The sequence below is a fragment of the Megalopta genalis genome, chromosome 12 (genome assembly GCF_051020955.1).
Source record: "Megalopta genalis isolate 19385.01 chromosome 12, iyMegGena1_principal, whole genome shotgun sequence".
Taxonomy (NCBI): domain Eukaryota; kingdom Metazoa; phylum Arthropoda; class Insecta; order Hymenoptera; family Halictidae; genus Megalopta; species Megalopta genalis.
This window is the reverse complement of record NC_135024.1, coordinates 10,397,567-10,418,806: the sequence shown is the minus strand read 5'-3', so window position 1 is coordinate 10,418,806 and position 21,240 is coordinate 10,397,567. Positions and strand designations below refer to the sequence as shown.

The window sequence follows — 21,240 nt, the reverse complement described above, 5'->3', positions numbered from 1 at the left end:
ACAGTCGCGAAGCGATCACAAGACAATTCAAACGTACAAGATTACAAATTCAATTCCGTTTCTTTCTCACTTCGTTTTTATTTTGTTTGCCCCGAAATGAAAATTTCGTCATTCTCGAAATCCAAGCGAAACGTATACTCGTCCCAGGTTTTTCTTGTTTTTTCTTTTTTCTTATTTCTTTTTTGTGTTTTTTTTTTTAGTAACGCGAACACACCGTTCTACCCGAATCGAAAAATTAGTCGAAATCAATTCACCTTATATCTCGCTTCGTCAACTTTATTTTCTTAAATGTTCACAGCTCGACCGCTTAACTATAATTCATTATCGTTAACAATATTGTATAGTGATCGCATAAGAATCATCATTATTGCTGTTGTTTCGTGCATTGACTCGGGAGGGGGGGGGGGATGTTATGAGAAATGGCGCTGAATAGCATAATAAAAGGTATCGTATCTATGAAGAGAGATCGACTCGTGAAATAGTATACATATAAATTTCTAAACAGTACATTGGAATCTCCATGGTGAACGTTTATGACCTATGAGAAATTGAACTTTGGCAACGAGTTTTCAAGGAAATCAAACAACTCGCACTATCGTCGTTACGTAAAATGATGGAACATGAAATAATATGAGACAAAGTGATTCGCACAGATTTTAGCGGAGTTCTGCGAAATGCAACAGTCATCGATCTCTGCTCGAGAAATAAAAGTGAAATAATATCGCATACGTAAGACGTTGGGCAGATGCTCCAATGAATATCATTTATCGTTAAGAACGCTATCATCGGTTTAGAAACAGATAATTGTGTTTCGATTCCATTCGATTTAACGTTAACTCGCAATTAGTGAAATTGAACGACTATGTAATAAAAAGCTACGGTGTACGAAATGTTTGTTAAAGGATTCGGCAAAATTTTGAATTGTATAAATAAAATTTTTGAGCATCTACACTGTAGCTTCCAAAATAATATTCAGCAAGAACGATATTATCGGTTCAAGAACACGTAATTTATTTAATTTTGATTTAACGTTGACTCATTAATTCATATAATTTGTGAAATCAAACGTAATAAAAAAAACTACGTTACAAAATGTTTTAGCGAAATGGTGTCAGCAAAAATTTTCGATTAAAACTATAAATAAATTTCTGGAGCATCTACACTCCCCTCAAAAAGTGTTAGGACGCTCGCAGAAAATTAAATAAATTTGTAAAACCGATAAGAAATTGTTACGATTCCATCAATTTACTTAATTGTATGAAACTGTAATAAGTACATTTACATGTACAATTACATTATAATAAAAAGAGACGTCAATTTTCTGAAAGAAAATTAAAACTCAACATACATTTTCGATGAAAAAAAATACAACTAATGATTAAACCAATCGCATAAGTGACGGACACTTACAATTAAATATGTAACTCAACTTAACGAAAAATTACGATTTATATAGAAATCAACAAGCGTCCTAATACTTTCGGCGGGGTGTGTACGTTGCACACAGCTCCCGAAATAATATTTTCATTAAAAGCATTCCGCACGACGAAAACTATTCGAGCGCTGAACAGAAAGTTATTAAAACCGCGTCGCGTGCAACGAAAGAAAAGTTCTCCATAATTAATTGACGATCGCGGACTCCGGCAGAACAGGGACAGGATCGTGGACAGTCCGGGACCAGTAAATAAATAAACAGACACGTAAACAAAATAATCCGTGAATTTATTAAAAATAACACAGGAAAGAATAAAAGAAATGACAAACAACAAATCAGGACAATGAAGCCGCACTAACCAGTTAGGACGTTCCTCTAATTAATCAATTAGTGTATCAACTAATCGTAAACTTAGTACTAGTAGCGTATCACAACCGGCGGTGGTTCTCTCGATGTTCTCACATTTTCATCGTTTCGAGAGAAAACCCATCGGTATTGCCATCACTTCAAGTTTATGTGTTTCCGCACGTGGGGCAATTGTACAAACTATAGTTATCTCTCCTCTCTCTCGCGCGCACTGTTTTCCAGTTTACCGGAACAGACGATCGAGCACGATCATCGTCGGACGATCGTCGCGTTTCGACCGTTCTCCACTGACTAATCGAATCAACGGCAGAGAAACGATTGCTGCTGGCTGAGACCAGCTAATTCGTCCATGTAACGTTACAAGCTATTCGGCCGTTCGCAGCGGTCGCGCGATTACGCTGAACGGTTCGGTTCGTTCGCTTCGTTGTCGAGGAGATCGTAGGATTACTTATTAGAAATATTTCGCGCGCTTACAAAGCTCTCGGAGATCCGTTACGCCGGGTAATTGTCCCGCAGCGACGAGCTATCTCCGGTTGGCATTTTCAAGGCGACTTGGCTCCCCATCGCCGGGGAACTCCTCGAAGTTGCAACGTTAGAACGTCGACGGCGAAACAGGGGAACAGCGATCGCATCGGTCCGGCTGAAGTTCCCCGGATTCGTGTCGACGCAAGCGGATGGTAAACACGATTGTGCGGCGAACGAAGACGTTTACGTTCGGAATGAATCACGCCCGCGGCCTCGAGCATTGTTCGGGGAGATTGTGACGGTTCAAATTTCTGCGGACCAATTCCGATCAGAGTTGACGTTCAATCAACGCCGAACAAAAATTGTTCCCCTGCATTCCGATTATGGTGTACGCGAAATGTTGACGTTCGATCAACTCCCACGTTTTCGTCGCTACACCGAATTTTCATGTGACCGGTCGGATTAACAAATTTTCACCGAGTTTCGGGATCGTATACTCCTTCGAATTGTTCGACCCTTGACCGAATCGTTTGCGAATAAATCTTTAGGAAGTCCAGAACGGATTGAAATTGTTGATAGTTTTTTTTTTATATTTTTGCATCGAACATAGAGTAATTAACCCCTTGCCGTACTCTTTTGTTCATAGTTACGATGATTAGAAGAAGTTTTTCGATTTTAACAATTTCTAAGGAGAAGAAAAATAATTTATGTTTATCGTGTGCCTATATTTACTTAAATGTTTAAATACCGAGGACGATGAATCATTTATTCGGACTAAAAAGAGCGGAATAGCGCTCATACTTAACAGGTTATTATCACATGACAGACTCGTCTAAGTACGGCAAGGGGTTAACAAATATTTGCTCGTTTTGCTTTAACACGTTGAATGCCACGCTGGTTTTACAGAAATTGTCCGTGGCGCCACGATGAATTTTCTTTTATGCGATACATATAATGTTGAAATATTATCTGCAATAGATAAGTTACAGTGTATAACCATGCTTGACATGTTAATTGCGACAAGGGTCACTGTTTGAATTGACGATGATAATAATACAAAATTTTAGATATTAACATTTGTTTGAAATTATATATATTTCTATCGATTTGGGCGCGCCGGTCACCGGTGGCCCCCATGGCGTCACCGTCAAGTTAAGTGCCGGTCACCGGTGGCCCCCATGGCGTCACCGTCAAGTTAAGTGCCGGTCACCGGTGGCCCCCATGGCGTCACCGCCAAGTTAAGTGCCGGTCACCGGTGACCCCCGTGGCATTCAACGTGTTAACAGTTAAGAAGCTTGTATTTTGTTTTAGTCGAAGCGTTCGAAAATCGCGATCAAAATTGAACGCTCGACGTAAAATGAAAGAATAATCGTCGAAATCTACAGGACGCGTATCGTGATCCACGGTTCCTTACGCGATCATTCCGTTCGGTTCTCGCCGTGAACAATGCCAACGAACGCGACGCTCGCCGCTGCAACAACAACCGTTCGAACAAATTCAGCCGTTGATCCGTTACGAAAAGTTTCCTGGAAAATCGATCGCACGTTCGCTTAACGATACCGGAGTCTACCAAAAGCAAAAGCTAGGCACCAAAGCTCGACTAACTACGAAAATCGATAATGATTGATTTTGTCTCAATCGTTCCCACGTGACATGCGACATATTCGTTTCGACTCTTTCTTTTTTTTTTGCTTTCGCACTCGCGATGCTGCTGTTTCCTATCGACAATTATATCACTAGAATCGACTGGGTTGTTTTTCACGGATAACGAACGAAAGTTACTAAGGTGTTTCTTCTCCGGCGTTGAAATTTCGCCGCGAATCGCGCGAATTATCGGTTCGAAAAGAGTCGAATCGGTGTTTCTCAACCGATAGAAATTAGTAAACGTTTCTACACGTGACACCGGACGAACCGACAACGCTAATTAATTGAATTGCCGTGCCTCGCGGTGTTCACATAGAGCCGCGCGCGAGTTAGGGTCGGTTCGAGAAACACGAGGTGATCGTTGTTAATATAAAAATGGTCCTACGCGAATGAACACCCATCTCCAGAATGTCTACGTAATCATTACTTAAATGTACTAGTTTAATTATAGAAACGAGCAGTAGCCGTTCAATTCGTTATCTTCGATAGCGGTTAAATTATGTTACAATTTTCAACGAAGAAACAGTAAAAAATTTGGGGTAAGCAACAATCTTCACTTATTCGCTAATTAATCGCAGATTAATCGATGAACCAATAATACAACGCCATCAGCCGATTATATTTCATCAAAAACTGGTTATTTAGTTGTTCGATCAAACGCGAAGCCGCGGGGGGCTTCGCCTTTGAATCATCATTCTCCGCGCCAAAACGACTTAACGCTAATCGCCTATTTAGCCTATTACAATTAAAACGTTTTACCAGAGAACTATTTAAATTATTAAGAAATCAATAAATTAATGAAGAAAGGATTGCTCTTTTTAAATATTTCCACGGCATAAATAAACAATGGTATACGGTAAATAAATATTCGTTATTTGTAATTGTCTTATCACACGGTAACTATGCAGAAGTCTTTCTTTGGGGAAATTAATCAGCTTTTTAAACGTAACCGAACCCTTAAATGTATTATTTAGGCAATGGTTGTTTTGTTCAGAGAATTCTCGTTAAATGAAGACGTTCGCATTAAACGACGTGCGTACCTTCGGGGGGGGGGGGGCAACAACTCTTTCTTTCTTTTTATTCTCTCTCGATTCGGTTTACCGATCGAATACTCTGTTTAACAAATTTATTAATCGTTATTCTTAGAAAATGTTTACGCGGTTTTCACTGTTTCCGTTTTGTTTTTGTTTTTTATTTTTTTTTGTTTGTTTTTTTTTCTATTTTTGGAGACTTTCTAGTATTTCATTACAAACGCGACGAACGCGACTGTCGGATCTCGAACAGTTTCATGAGACAAACGAAAGCACGGGGAAAAAGTTTTCTATGAAACGGTCGGTGGTTTAAAATCTCTCTCTCTCTCTCTTTCCTTCACGAAAAAACCTCGGAATTTAGAAAAGTCTACGATTACTCTTGTTAATCAGCGCCACTCTCCACTCTAATTAGGGTTACAAATTGATTGGAGGAAAAGCGTGGCCAACGACGGGGATCGAACGCGTTCAATTTCCTATCCACGATTTTTGCTCTCGGTAACAATTTCAATCTAAAAGTATACAAATATTCTCAACTATTGTGCACTCGTCGGTGGAAAATCGTGGATGGAAACGCTTTCCTCGAACGGCCGCGCGGTTCGTAGGTCGCAATCGTTTCGCTTCGAATCGTTGAATCGCTCTAAACACCGCACGTAGAATCGTTGAAAACGCTCTTGAACACCGTATGGGATCGTTGACACCAAACCTACCGAGCAGTAAAATTGACTGGTGTGCATCGACTCGTGGAAGCGAGAAGATCCAACTTATTTAGATCCTGTACAGTTTTTATTATAACAGTCGCCCCGGTAATGTAATCTATACGATCGTTTCCAGTGACAGCGTTCTTATAATTTTCGTAATCGTGAAACGGAGAACCGGTCGTTTCACCGCGGCAAGTTTAGACTGCGGATTTTTACGCAAAATAAAAATCGTTGGCATCGATTACAAGATGCGGTAGACATTTATTTCCTTTTTTTTTTAAATCTTAATCAACCGCGAACATAATCGAATATTACTTTTAAATTCTTTCAATGTTTTCACCCTGTTTAATTTTATCCACGCGATTTTTTCATAAACATATAAAATCCGCGATCTAATTACAACGTTCTAAACACCGCACGCGACCATTAGACAGCGGATGTTTATGCAAAATAAAAATTGTCTCTGCCCCGATTGAAAGAAATATAAACGAAATAGTAAGTTCTTTTATTTCGTGATAATTTTATTCTTCTCTTGGTAATTTTAATCGATCGAACGTGATAAAACATTATTTTCAAATTCTTTAAATATTTTCACCCTGTTTAATTTTATGTTTCATAAATATAATATAATATAATATAATATAATATAATATAATATAATATAATATAATATAATATAATATAATATAATATAATATAATATAATATAATATAATATAATATAATATATAAAATCCGCAGTCCAATTATAACGTTCTAAACATCGTACGCGACCATTAGACAGCGGATGTTTATGCAAGATAAAGATCGTCTGCCTCGATCGCAGAAACAAAACAGCGAGTCCTTTTCCTTTCGTAATGATTTGATTAAATTGAAAACGATGCATCGACATTCTCACGTTCTCCCGATCTTTCCGCGATTTGAAGTCGCGACTACCCGATTTCGCGACGAACGCATAAAATCCGCAGTCCGATGATCGTTAAAACGCTCCGAGCGACTCGTGCGAACAGAACAGCACGCGCGCGCGCTTGTTCCGATTCCGAACTTTGAAAATTCAAGCCGGCGAAGTTTCGCGATCAAAGAGACGCGTTTCACGGCGTGCCGGCTAACGAGCTCGTTTCCCATGCAGACGGATCTGAAAAATCTCTGGAAACGATCGGTACGACACCGGGCGGTTCTTAGAAGACCCTGGAGAAACGTGCCGCGTGCTCGTGGATCGCGTCGATCCGTCGTTGACCCGGTCGCGTTTCCTTCGTCGATTTCGATTAATACGTCTAATTAGATACGTCTACTTAGGCTTAGATAATTCTATGTAAGGCATGGAGTATGTCATCTCGTTATCTGGTATCTAGATTATTCGTATATCTTCGTCTCGAAAACATCTTTTCGCTCGTCCGACGTTACACGCGCGTTACGCGCGTCTCCCTCCCACCCTTTGTATTATACGGTTTTGTCTCTCGTGCAACGAAACGATCAATTCTCATCCCGCTAGAAAAGCTTCGCTCCCCCTCGCAAACAATCACGGGGACGAGCGCGCGTCCGTTTCTCGTATCCCTCGAAATATTCTTCGCCCTCGTAAATGTCTACTAACTGTATTTGAACTTTTTTTTACCGTTTACTTTCACTGACACTCGATCCGCGTTTCAATACCACCACGTCCAAATCGCCTGCTCGTCTCTAGCCCGAACACGATTCTTTTTTTTTCTCTTTTGTTTTTTTTTTAACCGGTTCCGTCGAACACGGTCCGCGTACGACGGGCTTCGCCAGAGAAATTCGTTTTCGCGAGATGGGAGTCGCGGGCCCCGATATCGTGTCTTTGCTGAATTCGTTATCGGCGATTTTTCAAACGGTGTGCACGCGCGAACGCGTCCCACGGCAGAGAACAGAGCAGAGAACACGAATCGTTCGGCAACTAAGTTGTTACTTCTAATCGTGCGAGCGTCGCCCGGTCGACTGTCGAACATCACCGGAAATACTTTGTCGGCGAACGGCGGACGCCGGGGTTGTCGATCTGGTTACTTTCGAACACGATTTCTTTGGATCCGCGACGCTCGGAGTTTCGGTTAGGTCAAGGTACACGAGTTCGTTTTCATCGATTGTTATATTATGTGCTGAATTAGAATGAGATAGCATATAGGAGAAGAAATGTCTATTGTTTATATATTATTTATATGCATTTATGTTGTATTCGTGTTGTACAGATTTTGCACTCAGAATTTATTGTTTTGCGGATAATGCAGTAAATTCTCGCAAATTCTCGATTTTTTGTACACCAGCTGGGAGACAATTTCGGAGAATTTCGTGTATTATTTTTCTGCAAATAAGATATTAATTCTTTCGCAGACCATATTCATCTTTTCGCGCTCCGAATTGATCTTTTCAGATCGCATTCATGTTCTTGCAAATGAAATTCAACCTTTTGCTAATTAAATTCACCTATTTCTAGTTATTTGCAATTTAACAGTCACATCAATTTGAAAAATTGAATGACATTTTGTAAATAATCGTTGAAGATAAATTATTTGCTATAGAACTTTTGTTATTTCATAAATAAGTATAGAAATTCGTATTAAATTAAAAAATTGAATGACATCTTCTAACTAACCATTAGTACATTAATTATTTGTGGTAGAATTCGTGTTATTTTATAAACAAGTATAGAAATTCATATAAAATTCAAAAATTGAATAATTAAAGATTGAACGACATTCTATAAATAATCATTATAGATTAATTATTTGTAATGAAATTTGTATTATTTTACAAATAAGTACGTAAATTCATTTTAAATTCAAAAATTGAATGACATTTTACAAATAATCATCGCAGATTAATTCATTGCAATGAAATTTGCATTATTTTATGAATAAGCAGACAAGTTCGTATTAAATTTAAAAATTCAATAAAAAAGACGGCTAAATTAGGTCTGTGAAAGGATTAATTTTATTTGCAAGAAGGTGAATTTGATTTGCAAACAAGTGAATATGATTTTTAGAAAGCATTAATTTTTAGTGCAAAGAGATGAATATTAATATTATATATTAGTATTAATTTTGAGTGCTAAATCTCTGCATAAATGTTATGCTGATCACGATACTTTTACTTACACGGTATTATAAATTATATGATTTACGGTATTTCAAATGTTTTACAAATACCGGAAATTAAACGACGTGCTGATCGAACACTTAAAAAGACAATCTACAATTCTTGGTTCAACCGAAATTCCAAATGAAATATTCCTCTAACACACGAATGCTTGGAAGTGTTGCTTGCATACTAATTATTGAACTGCGGATCTGTTTTTGCAAAATGAAAATTCGTTTTGCATCAATTGAAAAGAACATAAACACTGTGATACAGATTTTTGTCTTCTGTCCACTGTATTAAATGCATCGAATGCCTCTCTACTAATCTACTCTCTCCACTACTCACTTTTAATCTATAATTCCGGACGCACGTTTCGGGAAGTTCCCTAATCCTAATTAATTACGTAGTTGCCGGTTTGAGCGAAGGATTGATTTCGACTGAAATTAGAGGTACATCAAAGGCGAACGTGACAACATAATTGAAAGCAGTAATAGCTTCCTGTTAATTGGACATCGGCTTGACAAAAGAAGTTTATTTTCATCGGTTTGTAAACGAATTTTCATTGCAAACATATAAATTCGTTGGTTCGTCATAATTCACTCGTATACCATTCTAATAAATATAAGAACTAGATCAAGCGCAATAAAATGTAATCATCAGAACGACAGGGAGAATAATTAAAAATAAATTGTTTCGTTAAATTTCACAGTTTTCTGCAACAATATTTCCAAGCATTTTTATTACAGCGTTTATTAGAGTGTTTTATTAAAGCGTTTCGCTTCGAAGAAATTGTACACTAAATCGATTAATTCTGTGTGCAAGAAATTGAATGAAATGCAAAGAAGGTAGGATATACAACAGCAAATTTCTTGAAAACAATGTCTACTTTGATCTAAACCCCGGATCAGCTTGGTTAACATCGAAACGTTTCGCATTTCGCTGATGAAAAGACGACAACCCCGGCTATGACACCCCCCGTTCCGCTTCAATTTCCATTTAACCTAGAGTAAAAGACCCCGCGAATTCTCTGCCCTAAGTAAATTAGCTCGTTGATCAATGACTAATTTGTTGGCGGCCCATTAATTAATAACTAACAACAATTGAAACCCGGCAACGGCCGCGTGCGCCAATATTAATCGTTATTTATCAATCACCGGGCGCGGCCATCCATCACAAAGGTTTCCGTCTTTCGTTATCTCTAATTGTTGTTATTATTAATATTATTATTATTATATTATGTACAATTTATTTAGTCTTATAAAAAATAATTGTAGAGAATTCTATTAATCGATTCTAATAACGGAAATCATTCCTCCGCGAACGTTTGTTTCGAACGAAATTAGGAATTTTGGTCGAATGCCTCGTAACGAATCAATTGATCTCAGAACGGTGCTTCTAGCAAATTTACAAACTATCTTGGAAGATTTAACAATACAACGAACGAGAATATTTATCCACATATCAAATGATTTCGTTTCTACGGTTTTAAGCAATTGAATTATTTACAAAACGGTCTAGAAGAAATCGGAAATTATAATATTGCACGTGAAATCGCTTGAAACTGTTTACATGAAAAGTAAATTATGGAATTATCGAATTTGCAAGGATCGGGCTATCCCCGGGCGGAAAAGAACGCTTGCAAACAGTGGAGAACAACTTAAAAAACGAGGATGCAAGAACAGCTGAAAAGTAACGAAACGTTCACTAAATTTTCACCTAATTTCCTTGACAATTTTAAAGACTATCTACGAATTTAGAAAATTTATTGCTACCTTCGGTTTTTCCTTATTTCGTAAAACATTTCGTGAAAATCCTTTTTCGATATTCGTTTGTCCGTTTGTTCCGTAACAAAACCGACGAATTTCTCGTTAATTCGAATCGAACGCCGATTGTAAACGAATTCCGAAGAAATTATTTATAAACGTTCCGTGTCTCTTCTTGCGAACGTTTACACGAATTATCGAACCCTATTTACGAGCGGTCAATAAATGTTTAGGTTCTTCTACAAATCAGTTCTAATTTATGGCGACTGAAGAATTAATAAATCTGTTAAATCGAAATACGATATTAAAAACGTTTTATCGTTTTACGTAGTACCGTTATGAAATTAATTTATGCAAGAATTTCAATGAAATTATGATGCGTAACAATTTAACGATTGCACTGTCCCAATTTTAAATAAATCATATTTGTACAGTTTAATAGATTTAAAAGGATTCGTGAGATGCTGGTTTGCTGTCGTTGACGTAACACTTTCTACGATGGCAAATTTTTACTGGTTTCTTTTTTTAAATCAGTAAATTAACAACACTTTCCAGTGATATTATACACTAATGGTTTCACTGATTAAATTGCACAACATTATAAATGATCTTATTTGAATCATTTTCTGTGAGAAAAATTCATAAGGTTAAGTATCACATAGTACATTTAAATGTTTGTATTAGTTGAATTAAAAATTTAAAATACATAATTCTAATCGAATGTTCTCTATCTTCAAAAGGATTCCTTGTATTGTATTGCAACTCGTATATAATAAAAATAAATAAACGATATGAACATACGTTTTTTATAAAATTTAATAAAAATGGTAAAAAGCTCCTTTTCCAAATCATAAAAAAAGAAATTAAATTTTAGAAAATCAATTTCAGAAACAGAAAATTAAAATCTATCTATGTCCTTTAGTCTTTGTTTTTTCATTTACCAAAACATATCCGTTCAGTTAATTTTCGTTACTTGTAAATGAATGATACAGAAATTGTTTTTAAATGTTACATTAATCAATTTATAAAAGTAGATATTTAAACAATATAACAACAGGGTTTTGTAGTCACCAATTATGTAATTCTTCTAGCAAACGATATTAATTCCTTTCATACTCACCAATAAATAATGCAAACGTAACAATCCTATATAATAATTTGTTTTGGAATACTAAATTCACTACTAAGTGATTTTGCAACGAATTAAATTTTTCCTTTCACGAATTAAGAAAAACAAAAAACAAATAATACTAATAATTCGATAGTAAAATGTAATAAATAATTATATCGATAATGAAATCCCAATGTTTTTATAACTTTGAATGACGGTAAGTTCGAAAATGCTATGTTAGATTTTTTGTACAACATTAATATAAAGATTTATATTTTTATTCTACGAATGAAATTATTGTTACAAATTTTACTAACACAACAAAATCGATGTTTTGTAGAACGATATGTACATAAAGTGTTCGCGTACATTTATTGAAATATATAGAAAGTTTTTAATAACCAAAGAATTTCTGCTGAGATTTCAAGAATTTCTTGCATAAACTATTGTGCAATTTATACAGGTGCAAATAATTCCTATGAAATAGTGTTTACGCGTGAACCGCTAACTCAATTATTATTGTTGGGCCATCTCGTTAGATAAAAGACGCAAACCAGACTCTAGAGACCTTTTTAAACGTTCCCGGCGTATTATAATTGCTAAACAAAATCTACCGAGATCGACTAATCTCCCGACAAAGTTTCCTTACCCCATCGCATTAAAATTAAAAACTAACATTGTTTCAGCTTAACAGATACACTAGACAATATCATGCGGAAAGAAAATATTATCAGGATAAATGAATGCTCGATCTTTCGTGTAAAATTTGATTATAATGAATTTATATTATAAATTTGAATGATAATAGTTTATTCGAAACGCGTCTATTCTCTCCGTCGAGAATTCAAATATCGGTAGCAGTTAATTTGTTAGCAATTAATCCTGTTACTAATAGTCCTGCAGAAGGTTACAAAGCATACAATAAAGAAAAAAAAAAGAAAACACAGAATTCATACATAATATATCGCTAACGAATATTTCACGGCACTGAACAATTCGTGAAATCTTTCAGTGCACAAGAAACGCGGGAGTAACAGTCGATCTCAGCGGAAGATTTAACGAAACGCAAATAATCGAAACACGACTCCGGCTTTAATCGAAACCTAAAACAATCGACAGGCGGCGGCAAATTAAAAAAAAACGAAGAAATTGACCTCGTGAAAGTGAATAATTGATTATTTCCCCGTCGAAATACCATGTTTTGTTTGTTTAAACCTTTCATAGGCCTTGTAAAAATTATTTAGCTATTTATGTATATATATATATATTTATCTATGTATATTATATATATATATTATCACCAAATCAACAAATAAATATCCTAAATATATTAAATATCGTATAATATATGCTCTCCCAACAAATAATATATAAGTTCTCATCTATTCTCGTTAATAATAATTCAATATAATCAATATGTACGCATACGTATCTGCATATGTACTGTACACATATACATATACCCATACTATACACATATAAATTCATTTATTTATTTATTCATTTATTTATTTATTTATTTATTTGTATTTATATATTTATATATATACTTTTCTCATTTCTTTAATTCTTCGGTTCATTTGTCTATTTATTCTTTTAAACCTTAGGCGTTTATCTATACGAAAACGACTACCCTTGTATCCCGGTAGCTTTGCTTTTACTTCTCTCCCCTCGTTACGTAATTTTCGCAGGGACGCGAAATCATTCAAGAATCAACGGAAAGATGGCGTTCACTTTTTCGATTTTTTTTTTGCTTTTTTTAAACAGCGTCGTCGCTCTTTCGTCGACCAATGGAGGACACAAACAAATCAAATTCATCTATATATATATAAAAAAAAAAAGAAAAAAAAACGGGAAAAGAAGCTACACGGACATATTCCCAGCGCCGTTCTATCTCGAACGCGCTCGTTTGTTGCTCGTTCGTTTCAATGGAAAATCGAGATCGCGTAGCGTTCATCGTATCTCTGAACGTAGAAATCGAACCGGTAAGCGTGGCTCCGATCTCGTCGACGACGCTACCAATCAATCGGTCGGCGTTCCAATAAAATTTATACAAAAAACCTATATCTTAAAACCACTTTCGGCCGCGCCTCGCCGAAGCGTCGAACGCTACGGCAACTGAACCGCCTACGTTTTCAATGTTTCTTCCATCGGTAATCTAAATGAAGCGGGGACATATCCATTGAGAAAAAAAGAAATTAAAACGATTAGATTGATTCTGAATATCTTAGATATTTTATCGCTAATTCAACAGGCCCAGTGTACAGTCGGCTAAGAAACGTTTGCCCGGGCCGCGCGGCTGCACGCTGAAGAACCGCTGACGCGCGGAATCTGTCGGCGCGCGTTCGCTCGCTTCCTTCATGAAAGCTTGTTATACTTCGCGAGAAGGTATTATACATTGACGAACACAAATAGCTGTCCTGTTGCTATCATGCTAGGAATGATCGGAGTGCCACAGACTGCTATAGCGATCGCCGTGCCGCGGGCCTCGATCGATTCAAAATTACTCTCGCTTGCTGGTAGATATCGAGTTTAGTGACATAATTGCGGCATTAATTGGTAACTTCGCGTATTAATCGGTGACTTCGCATACTAATCGGTGACTTGGGGTACTAATCGGTGACTTCGCATACTAATCGGAGAGTTTCGACGCGCAACGACCGCGAGATTTCGGAGATTGGAGCGCGTCCACGGCCTCGGGAATCGAATAATTGAAACTCAAGAGATTGCACTTAGACGTGTTTTATACTTGGAGCTCACGTTCTTCTAATTGTCACGTGTCTAGCCAGTCTTCCGGCGAATCTGTAAAGCTCGATCACTTTTTCAGCCAGTCGTTCCAATGCGTTCGCGCGTTCGCAAAGACGAACGTTTCTCAAACCGACTGTACCTGGTTTTATGCTACGCTCGTGTATCGGTTACTCAAGCAACGGTTCTCCCTTAACGTTTCATTATTCGAAAACAAAAAATAGATCGTTATTAGTTCTCCCTAGAAATCAAGTTGATTAAGAATTAATCAGGCATAAGTTCAATCCGTCTCATCGCCTCCCTAATTAACTCGTTTAATGCCTTTTCTAAGGGGGTTGCTAAGTGCTACGCCGTTCACGTATCATCGCGAACAAAATCTTTCTCTCACCTCCCTTACGGTTTTCGCGTCGATTGAATTTCATCCCGACAATCGCTTCAGTTTCGTCGATTTCTCACGGGACTCGGTAATCAGTTGGTTCGAGGATGGATACGCCAAAAGTGGCGTTCACTTTCTCGCGTTTATCGGAGCTTATTGCACGCTGATTAGATGGGGCGTCTCTCTTCTCGACAGAACTTCCTCGTCCAGCGATTTAGGTCTCGTCTCTTTCCGCGGTCTTCGTTATAGGCGTTTGCAGTTACGCTTCGAATTTTAAGCTTTCCGTTTAAAATGATTATACTTTTACAGATTTTTCTCGTTGCGAAACGTTTGTTTCGCGTTGCGTGAAATTTTTACTGCGAACGCGTCGCGTTTAACACGATCTCAAATTTGCTTTTGTCGCGAATTCGCCTCGTTCGAAGCCGATTTTACTGTTTGTTCCAAGCAATTTTGCTTTATTCGAAGCGGCTGTTTCAATATCGTTTCGTTTTTAAAAGCGCCGGATTAAATTTCATTTATTCCCGGATTTCGCCGCGGATTTCATCTTCCGTTTAAGATGATTAACTAGTTTTCGCGATTTCGTTAATTAAACGAATTCACGCGACCGATACAAATGTTTTCGTATACGCGGAAAGTAGCAAGCATTTTATCATCTAAACAATTTAGCGGGACTCACGGCGTCTGACTAAACATTTACGACGTTCGGGAAGCGACGTTGCAAACGCAGATCCGTAAATGCAGATACTGCAAATTCTGTGCACTCGTCGACGAAGATAAAGAAACTTTCGTTACTCGTGCAAGATGCTGTTTGAACACAGTAGGAAAGGAAGTGTGAGAAGTCGGTTCGCTTTGGAACGAAATTTGTCAACGAAAAAGGAACTAATGGAACGATATAGAAGTTATATCGAATCGAAAGAAAAGTATTGGAAATTCACTTTCATGTATTCTTGCACAAGTTGCGAAATACGTCGGAAATGTTTTGCCAGAAACGATTTATCCGAGCCCCGAGTAAAACGAAAAAAAACATTAATTACTGTCATAAAAGAACTTTAACCATCGTGTTCCCGCGATATTTGTGTCCAAAATGATGGCTACTTTCCAAATTTGTAATTAGACGATTCGTAACAAAAACGGCCTGAAAATTGCATTGGTATTACATCGAACGCTGTATCCGTTTCACTCGATGATACGAAAATTTCCTGGGTAAACGTCATTAATTCGCATTGACTTTGATAATTATACGCTTCGCGCATTATTGACGCGTCATTGAATGACGCTAATGTAGCATTCGCGAATAAATGAAGTGTATAAACAGATCAAGTACACCTGTTGACGCTAGTAATTAAATGCTACATACGTACATACATGTACAGTGATTCCCCTTAATATTTGGACACTTTTTAAAACGCAAGAACTCTTTTAAAACTGGAACAAACGATTTGACTTCTTTTAATTTAGATGATAGAGGGACCAGTATACTAGACAATGACTAAACTACATTGTTACAATTTTGTTATTACTTGGAATGGTAAAACAAAATAGAAGACTCTCATTTTTTAACTTTTTTTTATCTAAGCCTATAACGAAAATTTAAAAAATGCGTTTTGCAGATCTCGGTAAGTTATGTGCACGCTGAAGCATTCTAGTTATGGTCTAGTAGACTGGTAGCTCGATCATCTAAAAAAGAAAAAAAAAGAATTCAAGTCGTTTAGACCAGTTCTAAAAAAGTTATTGCGTTTTGAAAATTGTCCGAATATTAACGGGAGTCGCTATATGTATATGCCGATAAGTCAAGCCAATTTTCCGGAACCAAATTATTTGCTTAATTATGGACAGTTTTCGTTACGAATCCCAGAATCGAAACGACTCGAATATATAAAGCATCAATTCTCGAAGTAATTGCTGGAACTTCTCGACAGATCTCGATGGTTCCGGTCGAGTGCTTCGAGTAACGCAAAGAGCAGGGGCCGGATTAAGCTACCGAAGCAGCTCAGCCGAAGAAAGTAATTTGAAGAGACGATTGACGAGAAAGGTTGATGAATGCAGGCAGGTTAGTCGCGAGAAGCCTTTGGAGTCAAATGAACGCTCCGAAGTTCTTCAAATGTCCGAAGTTCCATGCTCAATGCACTCCTACCACCTCTCACTTATCCTCCTGATTCGCTCTCGGCGATCTTTCCGTTTCCTGTCTCTCACTGTGAACAGACATCAATCCTTCCAAACATCTTTTCCTTTATTTCTATGCCGTATCCTCGCTGAAACACAAGAATTATTTACTCCGGGTCAAACGTGTGCCACGTGAACCCTCAGTGTTCACGAACAGTATAGCAATAAATTGTTCCATATATATGTACATTAATGAATTGTCTAACATACATGTGTAACAATAAATTATCTAATATACATATATAATTATAAAGTGTCTATTATATATATTTAATAATAAATAGTCTAATATATATTAGACTATTTATTATTAAATATGTATAATATACATTATATATAATAATAATAATAATAATAATAATAATAACTAATAATATATACAATAATAACTTGTCTTAGACATACACATGTATAATAGTAAATTGTCTGATATATATATATATATGTAGTAATAAACTAGGTAATATACATGTATAGTAGTAAATTTTCTAACATGGATGTATAATAATAAATGGATATATAACAAAATAATATATGTATACACATAATAATAACTTGTCTAATATACGTGTAAAAATATATATGTGCAGCATTTTCTAATATACATGTATAACAGTAAATTATCTAATATACATGTGTAACAATAAATTGTCTAACATACGTGTATGATAATAAAGTCAAGTAAGACAGTCAAGTCACTATTACTTATATTATCAAGTGGACATATTTATAAATAAATATAAATACATATATATATAATTAATTATATATATTATTAAATTATATATAAATATATATAAATAATAAAATATATATATAAAAATATATAAATAAATATATATATATAAATTATTATTATTTAATATATATATTATATATATATTATAATTATAAATATATTAATAATTATTCAAAATACATCTGCTACAAAGATTAGCAGTATTGTTGTAAGATAAACTTTATACACTTTCTTTTATGAAAAAATACACGGTGTTTAACAATAAAGCGTAGGCATATTTTTAATTAACGACCATGTGTGTCGAAGCGACACGAAAATCAATGAAATTGCGCTTTCGGGTTGGTTTCCAAACGAAAAATCTCTTCGTTTTGAATTAAAAATTAATGTGTTGTGAGTTGAATCACTAGTATCACGAACATCGTATCGATCGCATACCAAGTGAAACACACACACACACACACACTAATATTACCTTTGCAGTTATAATTAAAGGCACCTCTTTATTCCTACGTTTGTTGAGCGACGTTAGTCTTATACATGCGTAACGATTCGATTTGTAACAATGTTTTCTATGCATTACGATAAATTGATATTTTAGAGAACTCTTGTCTGTTAATTAACAAAAGCCATTAGATCATTTGAATTAGATTGGGGCATGTAAATCGTTTTCTATGAAAGAAATATTGTGCGTTGAACAAATAAAATAGATCGCATAGAAACAAGTGGTTAATTTAAACAACCGTTTGCTGCCTGAATTGGCAACACGCTTCATCCGCGTAAGATTTGATTTGAACACCAAATCGTTTGATGATTACAGTGCTCCAATCAAAGTTGTGCAAAATTTTATTTTTATCCTATTCGAGATTTTAATCGATTGATCAACACTGGCACCTAGCACAAAGATATATAATAGAAGACCATGATCGACGTACAATTAACTACACTAAAATATTCGGACGCCTTTTAAAATAAAATAACTTTTTCAAAATTTGACCGAATGAACTTTTTTTAGTTGTTAGAGAAATTGGTTTACTCGAACAAATGTAGATGAAATTTTCAACGTTTATATAACTTAACTCGGATAAAAAAAGTTTAAAAAAAACATCTATTTTTATTTTTGTTGTCATTCCAACCAATTGCAATTTTCGCAAAAATTATTTTAGACATTTTCCTCTGACAACTCAACAACAACAAAATTGAGATCATTTGGTCGAATTTTTAAAAAATTATTCCATTTTAAAAGGTGTCCGAATATTTTCGTGAGCGCGATTGTACTTTATTCAAAGTTAGAAAAGCAAATGTTAGTTTTGCAGAATCGTGCAACGTTGACGGTACGAAAGATATAAAATTCGCGAAAATCGTAGCGAATGCATTTCATGTAAAGAATTCTCGAAAACAGGAATTAGAACACTGTTTACACTGTACAGGATTGAAAATGGAATCAATATACGCGAACGTGACAATCGCGGTGTGTGTACAACATACGTTAACATTTGCTAACGAGTTTGCACTGCGTGTGCGTATGATGTAGATATTTACGAACGGAACGATTACAATGCACATATGTTGACAGTTGGATATCGAGGATAAATATGTACGTATACCAAAAAGACCATTCATGATCCTCTCTCGTAAATGGAATAGGTCTGTACTTTCATGAGTTTCGATATGTAAACAGGCACGAAGATCGAATTTGCGAGAAAATTGCAAAATTAGGGCGAAGATGGATCGTAGAAATTGATTTTCGATATTGCTGTTAACGAAAAATGTTTAACAGAGTATGATCGTAAAAATGAGAAATGCGCGTAAACCTTTCAATATTGTCATATTTTGAATATTGTTAAATGTAGTCAGCTATATTTATTTATAAATAAGTATTTAATAAAAAAATTTAAATTCATATATTTTATTATATAATAACATATTAATTTGATTAAGTATTTCGACAATTTACACATCTATTCAGAGTTGGGCAAAATTTTATTCGGATGACGGATAAGCCATAAAGACTAACGAATAAAATAAATCCATTGCAATTTTTCAAAACAATCTTTTAGCCATTGTTTAATAAACTAATCCTTGTAACATTCCAAAAGAAATTTAAATCGCTCGGCCCAATTATAAACAATTTATTCCGTTCGAAAAGGTATGTGAATACTGTTTGCGCGGACTGTATAAGACGTATACCCCGTTAAAATTTATCGTTGACAGTAAGCTCCAAATTGGCCGATATCTGCCACATGATTTTGAAGATATAAAACTGCTATTACAATGAATGCGTTTTCTGACGAACCAACGTTGTCGCAAATCGGTCCGAATTGCTCATTGAACAAAAGTAACAAGCGTGTTTCAACGAACTGAATGGAGGTGTAAAAAGGTTGCGAACATTCGTTAAAATCTGTCGACCTAACATGGAAAATCTGTTTTCACACGTTATTTGTTTCAGTGATAGGAAGAGAAACGTGAACATGTTCGCTTCGGAAACTCTGAAAATGTAAAGAAATTCATATACAGGGTGTCCCATAATTATGTTACATAATTAACATTTGTCGTTAATAATAAATATTGGTTGGTAAACATGATAAAATAATAAACATTGAGTGTTAAACATTTGTCTCCTAAAAGTATAGCTATAATTTCTTAATTTTTAATTTTTATTTCATTTTTGTATCTTATTTGAGTGTTTTTTTATTTTTGTTCATTTTTATTATCTTTTTTTTATTCGTCGTATGCACTAAATAAGACAATATTGCAATGCAAACGATGTGTTATATGCTTCACTGTACTATGTACTTTTAATTTAATAAACTATATAGGGTGAGTCGCGTAACATAACATCAAATAACTTGGAAAATATTTAATGTACACATTTGTCCCCTAAAATTTCGATTAAAAAAGATATTTAATAATATTATCAAAAACAAGTAAAATATATATTCAAAGTGGTCAAGTTATTTTGCTCGCATCACCATCTCATTTATTAACAGGACCTTTTGGACCTTTTTAACAACAATGTAACTAATGCGAGTGTGCTTAGGATCGTTTATAATATTATTTAGCTATTTATAATGATAATTCTCGAGGTGCTCCCCTTCTAAACACGTTAGTTTTTCTGTTAGGTTTTCATGAAACACGTCAAGATTTTAATTAATTATCAGACTCCGGGTATTTTAAATAACGATTGTTATGCCGTGGGTCAAGATAGACCCGTCGTTCGATCCTCGTTGACCCTCGTTCTTCGAACATTAAGAGAGACTTCTAAAGCAAACGCGCGCCTTGTGCAATACGGTAAGACAATAACAAAGCAAGATCGCATTATTCCAGTGAAAACCAGTAAAGTAAATTAAACGCGTTAGCAGTCACGATAGTCGATTCAAATTGTGGTGTCGACAATAGAAGAGGTAAGAGTCAATTAGAATGTTTGAGATTGTTGCCACAAACTGCTGGTGCAAACAGAGTTGCCACCAAAGAAAAGATCCTAAGTGCAGCCAACGAATACGTCGACGGTCAGATGAGGCCGAGAGGATGAAAGGCAGCTAATGGCCTAGTCATTAGAAAAGTGCTTAAAGCTAACGACTGCAATCTTAAGCCATTGCCGCTCGCGTATTTTTACG

The 21,240-nt window shown here is 35.7% G+C and overlaps 1 protein-coding gene across 2 annotated transcripts in view; it reads right to left on the bottom strand.

The window, feature by feature from the left end:
- Positions 1–1,701: 1,701 nt before the first annotated feature.
- Positions 1,702–21,240, bottom strand: part of LOC117219149 (uncharacterized) — a 118,114-nt gene continuing 98,575 nt past the window's right edge. The window contains exon 10 of one of the 2 annotated variants that reach the window (XM_033468076.2): positions 1,702–16,916. In XM_033468076.2, coding sequence (XP_033323967.1) covers positions 16,865–16,916 — 52 coding nt within the window. In that variant the 3' untranslated portion in view covers positions 1,702–16,864. Of the gene's footprint in view, positions 16,977–21,240 lie in introns of both variants that reach the window. The other variant, XM_033468077.2, reaches the window with a different exon arrangement.